The sequence below is a fragment of the Cervus elaphus genome, chromosome 23 (assembly GCF_910594005.1).
Source record: "Cervus elaphus chromosome 23, mCerEla1.1, whole genome shotgun sequence".
NCBI classification, from domain to species: domain Eukaryota; kingdom Metazoa; phylum Chordata; class Mammalia; order Artiodactyla; family Cervidae; genus Cervus; species Cervus elaphus.
Genome location: NC_057837.1, coordinates 65,980,225 through 65,997,364, shown reverse-complemented (window position 1 = coordinate 65,997,364; position 17,140 = coordinate 65,980,225). Strand labels below are relative to the sequence as shown.

At 43.3% G+C, this 17,140-nt stretch overlaps 2 protein-coding genes and 1 long non-coding RNA gene across 4 annotated transcripts in view; 2 read left to right on the top strand and 1 right to left on the bottom strand.

The window, feature by feature from the left end:
• Positions 1 to 506: 506 nt before the first annotated feature.
• On the bottom strand, positions 507 to 15,914 carry LOC122681287. Its single transcript, XM_043883199.1, has 3 exons — positions 15,103 to 15,914; positions 12,843 to 12,960; positions 507 to 885 (listed from the first exon to the last, which is right to left on the bottom strand). Exons 1-3 carry the CDS (start codon positions 15,584 to 15,586, stop codon positions 879 to 881), a joined length of 609 nt encoding a protein of 202 aa, XP_043739134.1. The 5' UTR covers positions 15,587 to 15,914; the 3' UTR covers positions 507 to 878.
• On the top strand, positions 10,742 to 14,345 carry LOC122681290. Its single transcript, XR_006336925.1, has 3 exons — positions 10,742 to 11,094; positions 12,658 to 12,831; positions 13,305 to 14,345. It is a non-coding gene; the product is annotated as an uncharacterized LOC122681290 (long non-coding RNA).
• LOC122681288 (BLCAP apoptosis inducing factor) overlaps positions 15,382 to 17,140 on the top strand; it is a 30,962-nt gene continuing 29,203 nt past the window's right edge. Inside the window, exon 1 of one of the 2 annotated variants that reach the window (XR_006336924.1) lies at positions 15,382 to 15,525. The gene's annotated coding sequence lies outside the window, so the exon portion shown is untranslated. The remainder of the gene's footprint in view (positions 15,526 to 17,140) is intronic. The other variant, XM_043883202.1, reaches the window with a different exon arrangement.

The window sequence follows — 17,140 nt, the reverse complement described above, 5'->3', positions numbered from 1 at the left end:
TGAGAGGAAACTGAGCTAAGACATATTGCCGAAAGGGTCACAGTGAGGAATTAACATTGAAACTCTCTAGGAGTGACAGGGGGGAGGCTGAAGAGTTTTCAGCAGTCTGGGAGGCTGTCATTGTCCTGGGGCTGGCATTTGCCCACCGGCGGGTGGAGCTGGGTCCCAGAGACTAAGGCTACAGGGCCCTGGGGGTCCAGGTCTAATGCCTGTGCACTGGTGTGTGGGACTGGGTGCTGGGCTGAGTCTAGGAGGAGGTGTGGACTAGGGGTTCTTAAGGCAGCCTGTCTGCTGGTGGGTCCTCGCCCCGTTAGATGCTTGGCTTGAAGTGTACCAGCCTGGTACCGACAGGCTGTTGGGCTGGGTCACGGCTGGCTCCTGAGGCTGGTAAGCTAGAGGGAGGATTCCATAATGGCACTTGCCAACACCAGTGTCTACATGGTAGAATTGTTACCTAAAGAAGTGCGTATGTGGGTTCGGCTCCAAAAGCCAATAAACAGGCCAGGTTGGTGGAAAGGAAACTTTGCTTTATTTCAGATACTGGCAACTGTGGGGTGGGGGGCTATCTGTCCAAAGGCCAACCCCCCCGCAACTCCCAACAAGCAAGGGACCAAGAGCTTTTATAGGCAGAAGTGGGGGGCAGCTACCTGCAGAAACAGCACATCTTCTAACAGCACATCTTCTAATTTCTCGGACAGTCATCTTCAGATTGGTCCTCAGCGGTCTGACCAGCATCATCTTGGTTGTTTCAGGTACAGTTACTCTTCAGTTCCAGGGTCCATTTGTTCCCATTTCTTTGCGGCCAAATCTCGGAACTGCAGCAGCTCATGTCCTGGGTACAGTCAGTTGTCAGGTAGTTAACTTCTCCACCTGGTGTTTTAGTATCTATAAGAGAGTTCACAGGATATGGCTCAGAATATTATCTATAGCTCTTGAGAAAGAACTAAAGGTCCTTGACTATGCTTCATGACTACATAATTATTATTTTGTCTTCTTTGACTGCTTTCCTTTGTTTTCGCATTTCTCACTTCTCTGATTAAACTTACTCTTTGACTAAAGTTTTCCACAGACAAAAGGCAAGCAGAGGACATGGTGGGGGGTGGGGGGCGAGGCAAGGACCACAGGGTCTAATCTGTTTCAGAAGGAGCTTGCAAAGATGGCAGGGAGTGTCTATGTCCCCAGGGCGAGCCCCAGTTGCCTCCTGCCTCTCTGGGAGACTCTCCAAGATCAGCAGGTAGGTCCGAGGCAGGCTCCTTTCAAATTACTGCTTCTGCCCTGGGTCCTGGAGCTTGTGTGATTTTGGAGTGCCTTTTAAGAGTGGAGTCTGTATTTCCTACAGTCCTATGGGACTCTTGAAAGGAAGCCTTGCTTCCCTTCAAAGCCAGACATTCTGGGGACTCATCTTCCTGGCCTAAACCCCCGGGGTTGGGGAACATGATGTGGGTCCCAGGCCCCTCACTCCTTGGAGAGAACCTTCCTCTCCTGTTGTGCTTCCTTCTTTGTAACTTTTGTTGTAGAAGATCTTTTCTGGTAGGTTCCAGTCTTTTTCATCAATGCTTATGCTATCAGCAGTTGTAATTTTGGTGTGCCTGTGAAAGGTGGTGGGGCTCAGGGTGTTTCTAACACCCTCTCAGCCAATCTTTCTACTCTACACAGCTTACTTAAAAGCTTTTATTGCGGCAAACATACACATAAGTATTTTATCCTTTTTGGAGCTATTGTAAAGGAAATTGTTTCCTTAGTTTCCTTTTCAGATTATTCATTGTTTGTGAACAGAGATGCTGCTGACTTTTGTGTGTTGACTTTGTCTCCTGCAAATTTGCTGGATTCATTTATTAGTTCTAACAGGTCTTTGGGTGAAATCTTGAAGGTTTTACATATAGGATCATATCATCTATGAAGAGAGATCACTTTATTGTTTGCTTTCCAATTTGGATGCCTTTTATTTCTTTTGATTGCTTAACCTGGTACTGTGTTGTGTACTAACAGTACTGTGTTGGATAAAACTGGTGAAAGCAAACATCCTTGCATTTTTCCTGATATTAGAGAAAGAGCTTTCAGTCTTTCACCATTGAGTATGATGTGCACTATGGATTTTTATGTATGGCTTTTATTATGTCAAAGTAGCTTCCTTATTACTAGTTTGTTGAGTGTCTTTCTCATGAAAGGCCATGGCATTTTTTTTCAAGGACTTTTCTGTATCAGTTGAGATGGTCATGTGGGGTTTCTTTCCCCCTTTATTGTGTTAATGTGGTGCATTACATTGATCGATTTTTGTATGTAGAACCATCCTTGCCTTGCAGGGATAAATTTCATTTTTCCATGGTGTATAATCATTTTAATATGCTGCTGAAGCAATATTTTTATGGATCCACCTGATAGAGTAATGAAAATAAAAACAAAAATAAACAAATGGGACCTAATCAAACAAAAGTTTTTGTAGAGTAAAGGAAACCGTAAACAAAATGAAAAGACAACACTCAGAATGGGAGAAAATATTTGCAAATGAATGACTGACAAGGAATTAATCTCTCTAAATATACAAATAGCATATGCAGCTCAATATCAGAATAATGACAACAACCCAATCAAAAAATAGGCAGAAGATCTAAATAGACTTTTCTCCAAAGAAAATATATAGATGGTTAAAAAGCACTTGAAAAGATGCTCAACATCACTAATTATTAGAGAAATGCAAAAACCAAAACTGCAATAAGGTATCACCTCACAATCATAATGGCTATCATCAAAGTCTACAAACAATAAATGCTGGAGAGGTAAGCTTTTGGAGAAAAGGTAAGCTTCCTTCGCTATTGGTGGGACTGTAAACTGGTACAACCACAATGGAGAACTATATGGAGGTTCACTTAAAAAACTAAAAATAGAGTTATCATATGATTCAGCAAACACATTCTTCTACATATACCTGAAAAACATAATTCAATATATCTGAAAAACATAATTCAAAAAGATACATGCACCCCAATGTTCACTGCAGCACTGTTTACATTATAGGAGTCCCAGAAGGAGAAGAGAGAGAGAAAGGACCTGGAAAAATATTTGTAGAATTATTAGCTAAAAACTACCCTCACCTGGGAAAGGAAATAGTCAACCAAGTCCAGGAAGCACAGAAAGTCCCAGGCAGAATAAACCCAAGGAGGAACACACCAAGACAAACAGTAATCAAAATAATGAAAATTAAAGACAAAGATAAAATGTTAAAAGCAGCAAGGGAAAAACAGCAAATAACATAGAAGGGAACTCTCATAAGATTATCAGCTGATTTCTCAACAGAAACTCCACAAGCCAGGATGGACTAGCACGATATATTCGATATATTCGAAGTGATGAAAGGGAATAAACTACAACCAAGGAAACTACCCAAGGAAACTACTCTTGTTCAGATTTGATGGAGAAATCAAAAACTTTCCGGACAAGCAAAAGTTAAGAGAATTCAGCACCACCAAACCACCTTTACAACAAACGCTGAAGGAACTTCTCTAGGCAGGAAACACAAGAGAAGGAAAAAAGCTAAACAAAATAAACCCAAAACAATTAAGAAAATGGTAATATGATGATACATATCAATAATTACCTTAAATGTAAATTAATTAAATGCACCAGCCAAAAGACATAGACTGGCTGGGCAGATGAAAACATGTATGTATGCATTTCCACTTACCACATCACTCTACTTAACCCCTAAAACTGTACGTAAGTATTTTATATCATCTTGTTAGCTTACTCATGTTTCCATTATGGCTTGCAATTGTAACTATCTTTTATTTTTTGTCTGGCTATTGATTGTGAAAACTGAAAAACATCTGTTACTATTGTGATTGTGTGAGTGACTATTGTGATTATGTAACTATTATAGGCTTAATATCATTGTATCATGACTGGTCAACAGAAAAAAATAGAATTCTGTATCACTATAACTACCACTTAATAGAAAAACCTGTGATTACTTTTTAAAATCCAGATGCATATCAGAATTATCTTGGAAATTTTTGAAAAATACAAATGTCCAGTTATTGCTTTTTTTCTCCAAAGCTCCAGATGTGTTGCTAATGAGCAGCCATGTTTAAAAACAACTGGACTATATGATTATTATTTTACTTTTATCTAGTTTGTTTCACTTTTCTATTTCATATTCAGTGCTCCCATTTCATTTAGTTTATTTCTCCATCTCTTTTTTATATATTCTTTCTCAAGTCTTTATCAAGCATCATAGAAAAGTTTTTTTGCATGTGTATATATATAGTATGGATAATATAATATATATATTTTAGAAAACTTAGGAACTTTTGGCTAGCTAAAAAATTTATAACATTTTGATTCTACTTGTTTGACTTAGCATGAATAGAATGCTAGATTTCTAATTTATATTCACTCAAAACTTTGATAAAGTTCCATGTATTTTGGCAACTAATATTACTGCTAAAAGTCTAGACAGTTTATTATATTAGTGATTTAAAAAATTTTCTTTTTTATGACGCTTGAAACTTCTAATCAAATTCTGAGAATATAAAGAAATACTATGTTGTTAAAAAAAACAGGAAATTAACATGTGATACAGTATTATTAGCAAAAATACAGATTTTGTTCAAATCTCACAAGATTTTTTGCTAGTGCCATTATTTGTTCTCATACCTTATTCAAAATTCCACATTGTATTTAGTTGCATTGAGCAGCATCAGTTGCATGCAACGAATTCTGGTAAATTCTCTTTTCATTTTTATTCTGTTACAAATATTTTCTCACCCATCATTTAAAAGTGGGCATTTAATGTCCAAATACATGGGATTTTAAAAGTATCTTTGATATTAATTTCTCATTTTGATGTTAATTTCTCACTTAAATGCTTTCTTCTCTGCAATCACTCTCTGTGTTAAGTCTTCTAACTTTATTGAGGCTTTCAATGGCTAAGTCAAAGATCTATCTTGGTAAATGTCACATTGCACTTGAAAATATGTGAGCTATTTTCAAATATCTTTTGATATTGATCTCTAACATAATTCCACAGTAATGAGAGAACAGACTCTGTATGTTTTCAATACCTTTAGACTATGAAACTTTGCACCTGGTCTTATTCCCTAGACATGTTCCAATGTTTCCTAGTTTATAGTCTATGCAAACTTGAATAGAATTTGTATCCTACTGTTGTATGAAAATTGTACAAATCTTAGTTATGTTGAATTGGTTCACAGTGCTTTCCAGGTCTACTACTTCCTTCTACTTCTCTGTATATTCATTCTATTAATTTTTGAGAGTTTGATACTGAAACTCCAACAAAAAAATCTTAATTTAGCTACTTAAAGGATAATTGTTATGTATAGTGGAACTATATGTAACTTTGTTCTATATTTTCCAAGTCTCCTGTTAATGTGTTATGTTTTTATAATTTAAAAAATAAAAAAGAAAGAGAAGAATTTTTTAAAATGGGGTAGCATGTTAGTACATACACTCCTCAGTAAAGAGAAGGGAAGATTTATGATCAATCAGAACAAGCCCTTTATTTCAGTATTACTTCATTTGGGATTAAGATAAACTTCTAGGCAATAATGATTCTCACTGTCAAATGATTCTCATTTTCAGAGTTTTTAAAAATCCAGCAGTGAGAATCCCTCTTCAGATATATGTACTCAGAATGTCCATGGATTTTTTCATTCAACAAATATGGACTATTTTATCAGGCGGTCTGCTAGAAAGGAGGCTTACATCAGGAAATGAAACAGGCAAACATCCCTGCCCCCATGAAATTTACATCACAGAGGGAGAAGACAGATAATAAACAGTAAACATACTGAATGAATAAATTACATAATATGTTAGAAGGTGGTAAGTGCTACAGGAAAAAAATAGGGTTGAGTGTGAAAGATCTGAATGTGGGATAGGTTGCAGTTTGAGATAGGATGGTGAGGCCCTCCTTGTTGAATAGGTGGTACTTGAACATAGATTTACAGGAAGCTGTCTGGAATCTGCAAGGAACAAACATGAGACTGGAGGGCTGCAGAGGTGACATCAGAGGGGGAGCAGGGAGAATCTGCTAGGATTTAGGATTTAACTCTAGGAGAAATAAAGGGACACTGGGGACTCCCAGGAGAGTATTGACATGATCAGATTTATTTTTAATGAAATCACCATGGCTGCTGACTCTTGACCACAGCAGAGCAAGGCTGGAACGAGGAGGCCAGTAAGAAGGCATTTGCAATAACTCAGGTAATACGAGATGATGGTACCTTGTATTAGAATATTAGTGGCAGAAATAGTGAGAAGTGGTTGGATTCTGGAGTTTTTTCAAAACTGGAGTCACAGGGATTGACCGGATGTAAGAAAAGTGTCAAGGATAACTCAGTGGAGAAGAGGGAAGGGTGGCCTTGCCATCAGCTGAGACAGAGAACACTGCAGGCAGAGCAGATTTGGAGGAGGGGAAGGATCAGGATTTCTGTTTTGGACACTGAGTTTGAAATGCCTGCTAGACGTGCAAGCAATGGTATCTAGTAGACAGCTCAGGAGAGTGGTACTAACCCCCTTCTCTGTCAGTGTCAGACACTGAGAATTAATTCCTTATCAACATGTTGTGGATTTGCATACCAAACTTTTGTTTCTGAAAACCATGTGAGGCACTCTCCAGGATCAGTCCTTTCATGGAGTGTGTCAAATTATTTAGATGTCTGCAAAGTGATGGGAGAAGCGTTCTTAGTCTCTCAGGGCTATTAATATTATACAAAGGAAAAGCACTTGCTACTGGGAAGAGCATCTATCAAGGGCACCTGAATTAATCTGGAAAACCAGAGAGAGCATTTGAGGAAGCAACAATAAAACTAAGACCTAAGAATGAGTTTGACTCAGCCAGACGAAGAAGGGGAGGGACAATATTCCAGGAGAATGATGGGGGTGTGGCACATGTAAAGGCCCTGGGGCAGGAAGGAAAATTTTGAAACTTTCTTCTTCAACTGCCTCTCAATTCCATGAGCCCCAAGATTTTGCTGATACATTTTCTTTTTACTTAAATTAGCTGAAATTCTACTGCTTTCCACCAAAGGAGTATACACTTCAAATTTTCAAATTTTAGGCAGGAATTTTTGGCTACAGTCTGCACCCTTTTCTCAGAGTCACATCAACCTGAGCCTCAAATCCTCACCTCGATGGACTCACTGGCCAGCAAGAAGTGTCTGTGTTAATGGACATGTGGGTCCATTTGGCTTCTCCAAGGAAAGTCAAAAGAGTATTCTTGTGTGCAACTAAGTATTGAAAGGCTTCTGATTTCCTTTTCTCCTTATGTTGATTCTTCAGAGGGAGTCGATGGCATGATCCTAAACACGCAGACCTAACATGGTCTCTCTCAGCAGCACTTCTGGCACCTATTACCTCCTCCCATCCCTGTGTCTGGGGCAATCACGCAGCATAACCTGAGACAGACAAACAACAATAACAAATCTCTACCCTCTGGGGCATACCTGAACTCAATATAGTCTCCTTAAGCCTGCTATTCCTTCAGTCTTCATCCCATTGCAGTAAATCCATCCATTTTCAAGCACAAATCCCAAGAATCATCCTCAATTCCTTTCTTTATCCCTTCACATTTGAAGCCATCAGCAAATTCTAACAGCCTTGCCTCCAAAGAAACAAACCAGCCCACTTCCCTGCATCACCATTGCCTCTACTCTCCACGAAGCCACCATCACCACCTAGACCTCTGCTTCAGCCTCCCCACCACCTCCCCACAACCTCTCTTGTTCTCCAATCTACTCACTTCACCTAGAGTGATCTTTTAAAGATACAGATATCTGCTTAAAGCCTTTCAAAGGCTCTCCATTGTCTTAGGATAAAATCCAAACTCCTTAAGACCTTGTGTGGTATGACCATGACCAAGTCAATCTCCTTTCACCCTCATAGATCCAGCCACACTGACCTGTCTGTGTTCTCTAGACCAGTCCTGATCTCTCCCCTCGGGGCTGTCTCAAATTCTGTTCTCTTTTCCTATAATACTGTCACCTATATTCATAATCCTTTCTCATCCTCAGGGATCAAGTTAGATGCCACCACCTTCAGGAAGCCTTCCTTGGCCTCCCCCACACTAAGGGACCTTAGGTCCGCTTGTTTATGATTCTTATCCTTCACACAATGACATGCTTGTAATCTCCATGTCTGGCTCCTCCATCATCAGACTGTGAGCTCAGTGAAGTCAGAGGCTTTCTCTTTCCTGTTCACCCCCGTATCCCTACAGCCTAGCGTGATGCCTGGCTTACACTAGGAACTCAGTAAGTGTTTGTTATAGGGTTGAATGAATGAATGACAACTGGGATTCTGCGATCTGGGCTTTACAGCGAGTTTTTGTCAGGATCCCATTATCTTCTGGGATTGACTTGGTCACCTGGGAAGGAAAAGCACACTCGGTCCTAAATTCTCCAAGAATATTAGAGAGACATTTTACAGCTTATTCAAACATGAAAGTCTAAGCTTCATTTATTGTCCCTAAAACAGCTATAAATTATAGCTACGTTCTGCATGAGGCAGAAATATGATTTTTCATGTTTTCTCAGTATTCATGCAGAGGCCTGACATAGAGGAGTTAAAAATGCAAACTTTGGGTCCACATGGCCTGGATTCAAATCCAGTTTTGTCACCTACAGCTGTGTACCCTTAGGCAACTTCCTGACTTCATCTTCCTGAATCTTGTTTTCCTCTTCTGTAAAATAAAGGTAATAACAATCTTCTTCTTACAGAATTACATTGAAAATTAACTAATACAACTCATGTAACACTCAGTGCCTAGCATAGGGAGTACCTAGCCATTACTAGTGAAGAATGTAACAGGTATTGTTCATACAGTTAATATTGTTAACTGTATTATTCATACAGTTAATAATAGGTTGAAGACAATTTATTAGGAATGTCAGGCATTTCCCCATATTACCACTAGATGTCGCCACAGACTAGGCTAAAACAGCCATAAAGTCCAAATGTAGAAGCCCTGAAGTCTGGAACCAAAGGACCTTGGAGAGACTGAAGGCAGCTTGGCGCGGAACTTCTTGAGGTCATGATAGCAGGTCTGGGACTTGACTGCACTTGTCCTGCATCCTTAAGGATGGCAAGTTTAAGGGCCATGGTTGGGAGGCACCCTCCCCACCAGGGTTCCACAGCGTATCCAGCCCCAAGGATAGCCTGTTGGGTCCGTTTGTTGCTGTTGTTGTCACTAAGTTGTGTCCAACTGTTTGTGACCCCATGGACTGCAGAACACCAGGCTCCCCTGTCCTTCACTATCTCCCAGAGTTTGCTCAAATTCACGTCCATTGAGTCAGTGATGCTATCTATCTCATCTTCCGCCTCCCCTTTCTCCTTTTATCTTCAGTCTTTCCCAGCATCAGGGTCTTTTCCAGTGAGTTGGTTCTCTGCATCAGGTGGCCGAAGTATTGGAACTTCAGCAACAGTCCTTCCAATGAGTATTCAGGGTTGTTTTCCTTTAGGATTGACTGGTTTGATCTCCTTGCAGTCCAAGGGACTCCATTTCTACTAACAGGTAGCTCTGAGTGCTAACTTTGTGACATTGTTAACAGAAAAAGGGGCTTCCCTGTGGCTCAGCTGGTGAAGAATCTACCTGCAATGCGAGATACCTGAATTTGATCCCTGGGTTGGGAAGATCCCCTGAAGAAGGGAAAGGCCACCCACTCCAATATTCTGGCCTGGAGAATTCCATAGACTGTATAGTCCATGGTGTCGCAGAGTCGGACATGACTGAGCAACTTTCACTTCACATACTTCACTTAACAGAAAAAGTGCTATTCTAAGCATGAACTTCTTGAATTCTCAGGAACAAACACATGGGATGGAGCCTCAAGTTTTCCTCATTATACACATGGGAAACGTGAGGCCCAGAGAGGTTAAGTCACTTGTTCAGTCATACAGCTGGTGAATGCAGAGTGGGATTAAAACCCTGGCATCCTGGCTGCAATCTGTGCTACCGCAGAGCTCACTGCTTGGTAATAATGTTTCTTATTACATTTTAAAATTAGAGTATAGTTGACTCACAATATTAGTTTCAGGTGGGCAGCACAGTGAGTCAACATTTTATAGGTTATATTCCATTTAAGGTTATTGCACAATAATGGCTGTATTTCTCCATGCTGTACAATGTCCTCTTGTTGCTTATTATTATACACGTAGTTTGTGTCTCATAATCTCTTATCATTATCTTGCCTCTCCTTTCTTCCCTCTCCCTACTGATAAGCACGAGTTTGTTCTTAACATCTGTGAGTCTGTTTCTGTTTTGATATATATTTGTTTCTTATTACATTTTAAATCTTTTGATATGACATAGCTTCTTTGGTGATTTAGCAAATAACTATTGTTCTCTTCCAGTTAAATTTCCTGACTTTCCTGTCTTGATAAGGAAATAATGTTGATCTGCAAAAAAACATAATTGTCAAGTGGAATGATGATATAGGAAAGTAGGTCTTATCGTTTCCCCAAATGTTGTGCTATAAATAACAACCTTTTGCTGGTTCATTATCATTTAGCTCCAGATTTGCCATCCAGTTCCAACTAACTTCCATGGACCTGGTTACCAGTTAAATCAGAGGCTTGGAGGAAAATGAGAAAGGGCAGAGATTGTCCTGGCTTTTCATCCATCCATCCATCCATCCATTCACCAGTTACTGCCTCCTCCTTCCTGCCAGACCCTATCCTGGGCTTTGAGGCCAAGAAGTGACCTCAAAATGAGCCCTGCCCTCAAGCAGCTGTAGCCAAGTGAGAGTTAACAGATGCAGGAAGTGCACACAGATGGGCGTTGCGTAACTGCCCATCTCCCTCCCCGGACTGTGTACACAGGGCGTTTGTCTTCCCCATTTCTCTATCTTCCATGCCTAGCACAGTACTGGGCCACATTTTAGGTGCTCAATAAATGTTTGCTGAATGAATGCAAAGGCTGCATGGAGGAAGCAGCGTCTGACCTGGGGCTTTGACTCTGGAGAGGCTACTGACAGGTGAAGATGTGGTGGCAGGTAGAGGGGACCACACCCTCAAGAGGACGAGTGACAAGGCCATCTCAGAAGGATCGTCCTGGCTGCTATGGGGGAATGGTGATTCTGGGTGAGATGAGGAGTCGGGGGTGGGTGAGGAGGGAGACCTGGGGAGAAAAGCAATACAGTGTCAAGGGAAGAGAGCACTGTGATCTGGACCAAGGCTTTGGTAAAGTGAGGACAGGAAAGGCCTGAGCGGAGATTTTGAAAAAATGGATAAGATGTGGGAGGCGTGAAGCAGGAGAGGGCGGGAGTCAAGGGTGAGTCTGGGTATCTGAGGGAGGGGGCAGGTTGGGGATGCCTCGGCAGGAAGCTCAGGTCTTTTGAGCAAAATTTGAGGGCAGAAAGACCTTCCAGGTCCCTCAGGTCAGCTCTGGTGTCATTTCTACTACCTGGAATGGTGCTGAGTGGGAAGGGGAGCTGTCCTGTGAGAAAAAGGAAGAGAAGTCAGTTCCTTACGAATAAGAGGCCCTGCCTCACCTTCACCTGTGTTCTGGGCCCTGAGGGGCAGAAGGTTTGCCCCTGAGACCTTGTCAATGCCCAGAGGGTCACTGGAGGGTGAAGTTCCTCCAAAAATGCACGTTCTGATTCTTGCTCAGCTGCACACATCACATACCATGGATGGCAGGACCCCCTCCTCTCTCTGAATATCTTTTATTTTTCTTGGGATATAACATACATAAAGTACATAAAATCCTCTAATCTTAAGATATAGCTTGCTGAATTTTTGCCCACATCATCACCATCCAGACTGAGATATGGACATTTGCCAGCACCCCAGAAAATTCCCTCCTGCTCCTCTCCTATATCAATGCCCTCCTCTGACCCAGGTGACTACTATTCTGATTTTTAGAACCATAGATTAGTTTTGCCTGCCCTTGAACTTCCTGTGAACGGAATCATACATAATGCATTGTTTTGTGTCTGGATTCTTTCAATCCACATACTCTATGTGACTATAATCTATATTGTCACGAGTCAGCAATTCGTACTTTTTTTTTCCTTATGCCATGCCACTCGGTTTGTGGGATTTCAGTTCTCCCACCAGGGATTGAACCCAGGCCACAGCAGTAAAAGCCCAGATTCCTAATCACTAGGGCACCAGGGGACTCCCAACAATTTGTACTTTTTTACACAAAACATAGTATTCCATTGGATGGACATGCCATAATTTGTTTATCCATTCTTCTGCTGATGAACACTGGGTTATGTCCACTTTGAGCTATGAATAAATCTGCTATGAAAACCCTTGCACAAGGGACTTTCCTGGCAGCACAGCAGTTAAGAATCTGCCTTGCAATGCAGGGGATTTGGGCTCCATCCCTGGTAGTGGAATTAAGATTCCCACGTGCCACAGAGCAACTACTGAAGCCCAAGTACCACTAGAGTTCCTGCACCACAAGGAAAGGTCCTGAGTGATGCAAAAAAGATTCCGCGTGCCGCAACTAAGATGTGACACAATCAAATATATATTTTTCTAAATCCTTGCACAAGTCTCTTTGTAATAAGCACTCATTTGTCTTGGAATGAAAAGCAAGGAGTGGAAATTCTAGGTCAGAGCATAGGTGTCTGCTTACATTCAGAAGAAACTGCCAGTATTCTGACGTGATTGTACCAATTTCCTCTCTCACAGGCAGTGTGCAAGAATTTCGGTCGCTCCACACCCTTGCCAACGCTCAGCCTTTCTCTTTTCTAAACAAGAGTTTCCACTATGAGACTCCTCTTTTCCTCCAGTGTTGGATATTGGGTGCGCCTGGCATGATAGATCCCTCAGTCCAGAGGCAGCAAGACAGAAGTCACATCTAGTGTGAGTCTTACCTCCAGGGGGAATGGTCATCTCCGTGATGTGGATGGGACTCCAGGAACTGGGGTGGCCATTTTATGACCGTGAGTATGAAACCAACGTTGAGGACAGCAGGGCAGACCTGGAATGGACCTGAGAGATGGAATATCCGTGAGGACATGGCCAAGCCATTCAATTAATCTGCCACTGAGTGGCAGGGTACTTATTTTTTTAAGCCAAGTGAATTAGCGTCTTCTTTTTGGAACTAGAATCATAAAGGATACAGTCCCCAAGTCCCCCTGGTAACCAAACGGAATGGTGCCATTTCCCTCCTCCACAGCAGTCAGCGCCGCTAAACACTCCCTCCACCCTTAAACCTTCTCTCTGGGATCCCATGCTCACCTGGTCCTCCTCATACCCCATGGGTCACTGCTTCTCAGCCTCCTTTCTTGTCTCCTCCTCCTCCGCCTACTTTTAAATTTACCTTTGTTTTCTAGGCTCTCATCCAAAACCATGACGTGTGTGCTGTGTGTCGATGCTACCAAAATATGTGTCTCCAGCCCAGACCTCTCTTCGGAGCCCCAGTCTCATATACAACGGCCTATTGACCCTCTCAATCCAACCATTGCCCAGGCTTTTCAAACTTGCCTTCTTAGCCAAACTTGATCTTTCCCCTCAATCTGAGACTTCTGCAGGCTTTACCACCTTAGTCAAGGACTCTTTCATTCCTGCATACCCGAGGCAAAGATGGCGGTGTCATCGCTGATGCCTCAACAACCACCCACATCCCATCTGAGATTCTTTGCATCTCCACCTCCCCAAGCCACGACCTTGCCAGGGTCACAGGTTTGCATCAGGAAACCTTCAGCAGCCTTCTAACTGGTCTCCCCACAATCCCTGGAAAGTGTTTTCTGAGCCATGAAGCCAGGGTGGCCTTTTAGAAACCCAGACCTGGTATGATTCCCATGATGCAAATGGCTCTCCTTACTCTCAAGATAAAATCCAAATTCATTAGGTAGCACTATCTGTTCTATTTGCTCATTCCTCACCCTCACTGGCTCCTTCCCTCCTCCACAACATCTGGGACAAGTGGTTCTTTCTGCCTAGAACATTGCCCCTCTCAGTCTTGCCCTGAACAACTCTCAACTATCCTTGGTTTTTCAGCCTAAATGCCAGCTTCCCAAGGAGAGCCCACCCTCACTCTTCACTCTACATTTGTTGCTGTTGCTTAGTTGCTGCTTTGTGTCCAATCACAACCCTATGGACTGCAGCCCACCGGGCTCCTCTGTCCATGGGATTTCCCAGGCAAGAATACCTAAGCTGGTTGCCATTTCCTCCTCCAAGGGATCTTCCTGACCCAGGGATTAAATCTCTTGCATCTTCTGCATCTGCAGGAAGATTCTTTACCACTGAGCCACCTGAGAAGCCCTCACCCTACAATAAGTCTCCATTAATTTTTCATAACACTCTTCATCCCCCCTCAGCACTTCCCATCATGCATAATCATATATTGATTTGATTAAAATTATTAACAGTGATCATCTTGATGTTTTAAATTTTTATTTTATTGACATATAGTTGATTTACAATGTTGTGGTAATTTATGCTGTACACCAAAATAACTACGTTATACACATATATATACATTTTTTTTTCACATTCCTTTTCACTATGGTTTATCAAAGAATACTGAATACAGTTCCCTGTGCTATACAGTAGGATCTTATTTATCCATTCTATATATAATAGGTTGCATCTGCTAATCCCAGATTCCAAATCCATCCTCCTCCCCCCAACCACAAGTCTGTTCTCTATGTGAGTCGGCTTTCTAGATTTGTTCATTTGTGTCATAGTTTAGATTCCACATGCAAGTAATTTGATGACCGTTTTCCCACCCTCCCCCACTTCCCCCCACTAGCGGGGCAGCGTTTTGAGTTAAAACAGCGCCTATGTCATCCTCCATTCTATCCTCCTGACTTTAGCACTGCACTTACACATAGTAAGTGCTCAAGGAATGTGTTTAATTAGCTAATAAATGGATACATTGAGTCATTTAATTCCTAGAACACCCCTGTTATGTAGGCATCCAATCAGACTTGGGGAAGCTAAGAGTCAAGGCAAGTAGCAAAGTACAACACAGGGGAAGAGTTAGGTCCCGACCCAAGTCAAATCGCAAATTCTGAGCCGGACTATTTCCGCTCCTGACCTCTGGCCTTGGTAAAGGGGTCGGGGAGGAGGCCGACTTAAGGGTTTCCCCGCAGGACACGGATCACCCCCAAGAGTCGAAGTGCTCACCTACTGAGACGAGGGTACGCCCCCTCCGCTCCCCAGAGTAGAGATCACAATCTACTGCATATGCATGAGGGGACCAAGGGAGCTGTGATTCGGGGCTGTTCAGGGCGCGCCTGATCAAAAACTTCGGATTTGAAGAGTCCAGAGTCCGCAGATTTCGGCACACACTAATAAAAATCTTCAAATGGTCATCTGTGCAAATGTTAGGAGCGTATGAGGCGAGGGCGAGCCCCCAGAGTCTAGGTCGCTTGATCAGGCGTCTGCTGTAGGCAGCCCGATTCCAGAAGGGGTCCTCGACCGGCTCGACTAGAAGACGAAGGGGGCGGCTCCCCGGCTTCCTGCGGCGTCGGTGGCGAGCTGAGGTGGGAGCGGGTCGCGGCAGCGAAGGCGACAGCGGTGGCGGCGGCGCCATGGCGGGGCTCGCAGGTACCGTGGCGTCGGCCTCCGGGGGGCGGGATGAGAGGCCTTCATGCGACCGCGCCGCCATGTTGTCCCTTCGGGGTCACCTTAAGGCGTCGTCCGGTCTCTCTCTGGGGTTTTCCTTCCGCGCACCCTGGGGGCCGCCCCTGTCCGGTGTCACGTGATCGCGCTGTTTGGCCTCCGGGCCGGGCCTTCTGGGGGTACTACCTTCCCGGCCCGAGGGCGGGTCCCCGGCCTCCTGGGTTCTCGTTCTGGCCTCCAAGGTCAGCGGTCGCCTGTCAGCTCCCGGGAAGGGGCAGGCAGAACCGGGGAGCGCGGGGCTGGGGGTGCGACCACCGTGTCTTCAGCCCCCGGGACCCGTGGCAGGGGGCCCAGCTTGTGAGAGATCTGTTGCTCTGTCCCCACCACTTAAGTTGCTTTTTTTTCTTTTTTTTTTTAAATCAGAAGGGGCGTGGGGGAGAGGGGGGAGAAAAGGGTCTCCCTCTCCGGGTCCCCGCCATGCTGTCTGGAGTGATAGGTTGACGCTCTGCTTTGGGGCGCGGGTGGTTCTTCCTCTCTCTTAATTTTACACCAAGTGTGGACACCCGTTCCCTTTCCTACAATATATATGGGGAGTGGCCCTCAAGGGCAGCTGAAGGAATGGAATGCCTGGCACACTAATGGCCTGGAAAGAATGGGGGATGGGGAACAGTTGATTTTTCCTTCCCTCTTCCACAGCTTCTTTAATTTCCTTCCAGGCCTGCATGTCCCTTTTCAACGCTAAATGTTGGGACAGACTGGGGTCTATCCTAGGAAAGAAATGGTCTTTCTGTTTATAGGTATGGATCGTGTTTTATCCCTTACAGGGAACTGGTGTCTTGGGGATGGCGTCTCTTTGCCCTGCCTGACATGGTACCACCATCCCCTCAGTCTTCTGGACGGCAACACCAAAGCCAGAACCCCCCCCCCCCCCACAAAAGTTCCAGCTTAAGTGCTAATGCCAAGTGTTAGATCTTGTTTGTTTATTTGTTTGAAATCAGAGACTAATTAATGTCAAGCAAAGCTGTTCAAAGATTGCGGAGCCCTGGTGGATTTTCAGTGACCAGATCACTTCCATAACTAAAACAGGTCTTGTTAGAATTGCTGCCAATAACAGTTTAACCTTTTGTCTGTAATCTGTTGTTTCCAAGAGGAATCTTGAAGTCTGGATTTGGTTGTGTTTTTCTGTTGTTCTCTTACCTTCGAAACATATGCATTCCATTTCAAGCCTGTCACTGTGTGATATACCAAGGACCATGTGTTGCCTGCCTCTCTGATTTCCTGTTCTGGGAATGCTCTGGAATCTGGATCCTCCTGGGGAATGGGCCCCGTGGGAAGGAGAAAGGGAGAGGGGAGGTTGAGCAGGACCATAATCAGAGAAGATGGTGGCATGTCTCTGGGGCTTATAGAGGAAATCAGAGGTCACCAGGGAAAAAAAGACTGTTGTGAGACTAATGTTTTGTATGTGTGTGCACGTTTAAATCTCTGGGGGTGAAACTAACTGCAAATTTAGAATCTCACTTTAGGGTGCTGGCTCCTGAGTAGATACAAGTTTGAAAATAGATGTCTAGCAAATGGCTTACAGCACACCTGCTCCCTCCTC

Bases quoted from the DNA above. Each gene is read 5' to 3' on its own strand.
- LOC122681287 (XM_043883199.1), bottom strand. From the start codon at position 15,586: ATGGCGGCGCGGTCGCATGAAGGCCTCTCATCCCGCCCCCCGGAGGCC. The intron at 12,961-15,102 runs GTGAGCACTTCG...TCCATCTCTCAG, and splicing joins GCGTACCCTCGTCTCAGTAG to GTCCATTCCAGGTCTGCCCT.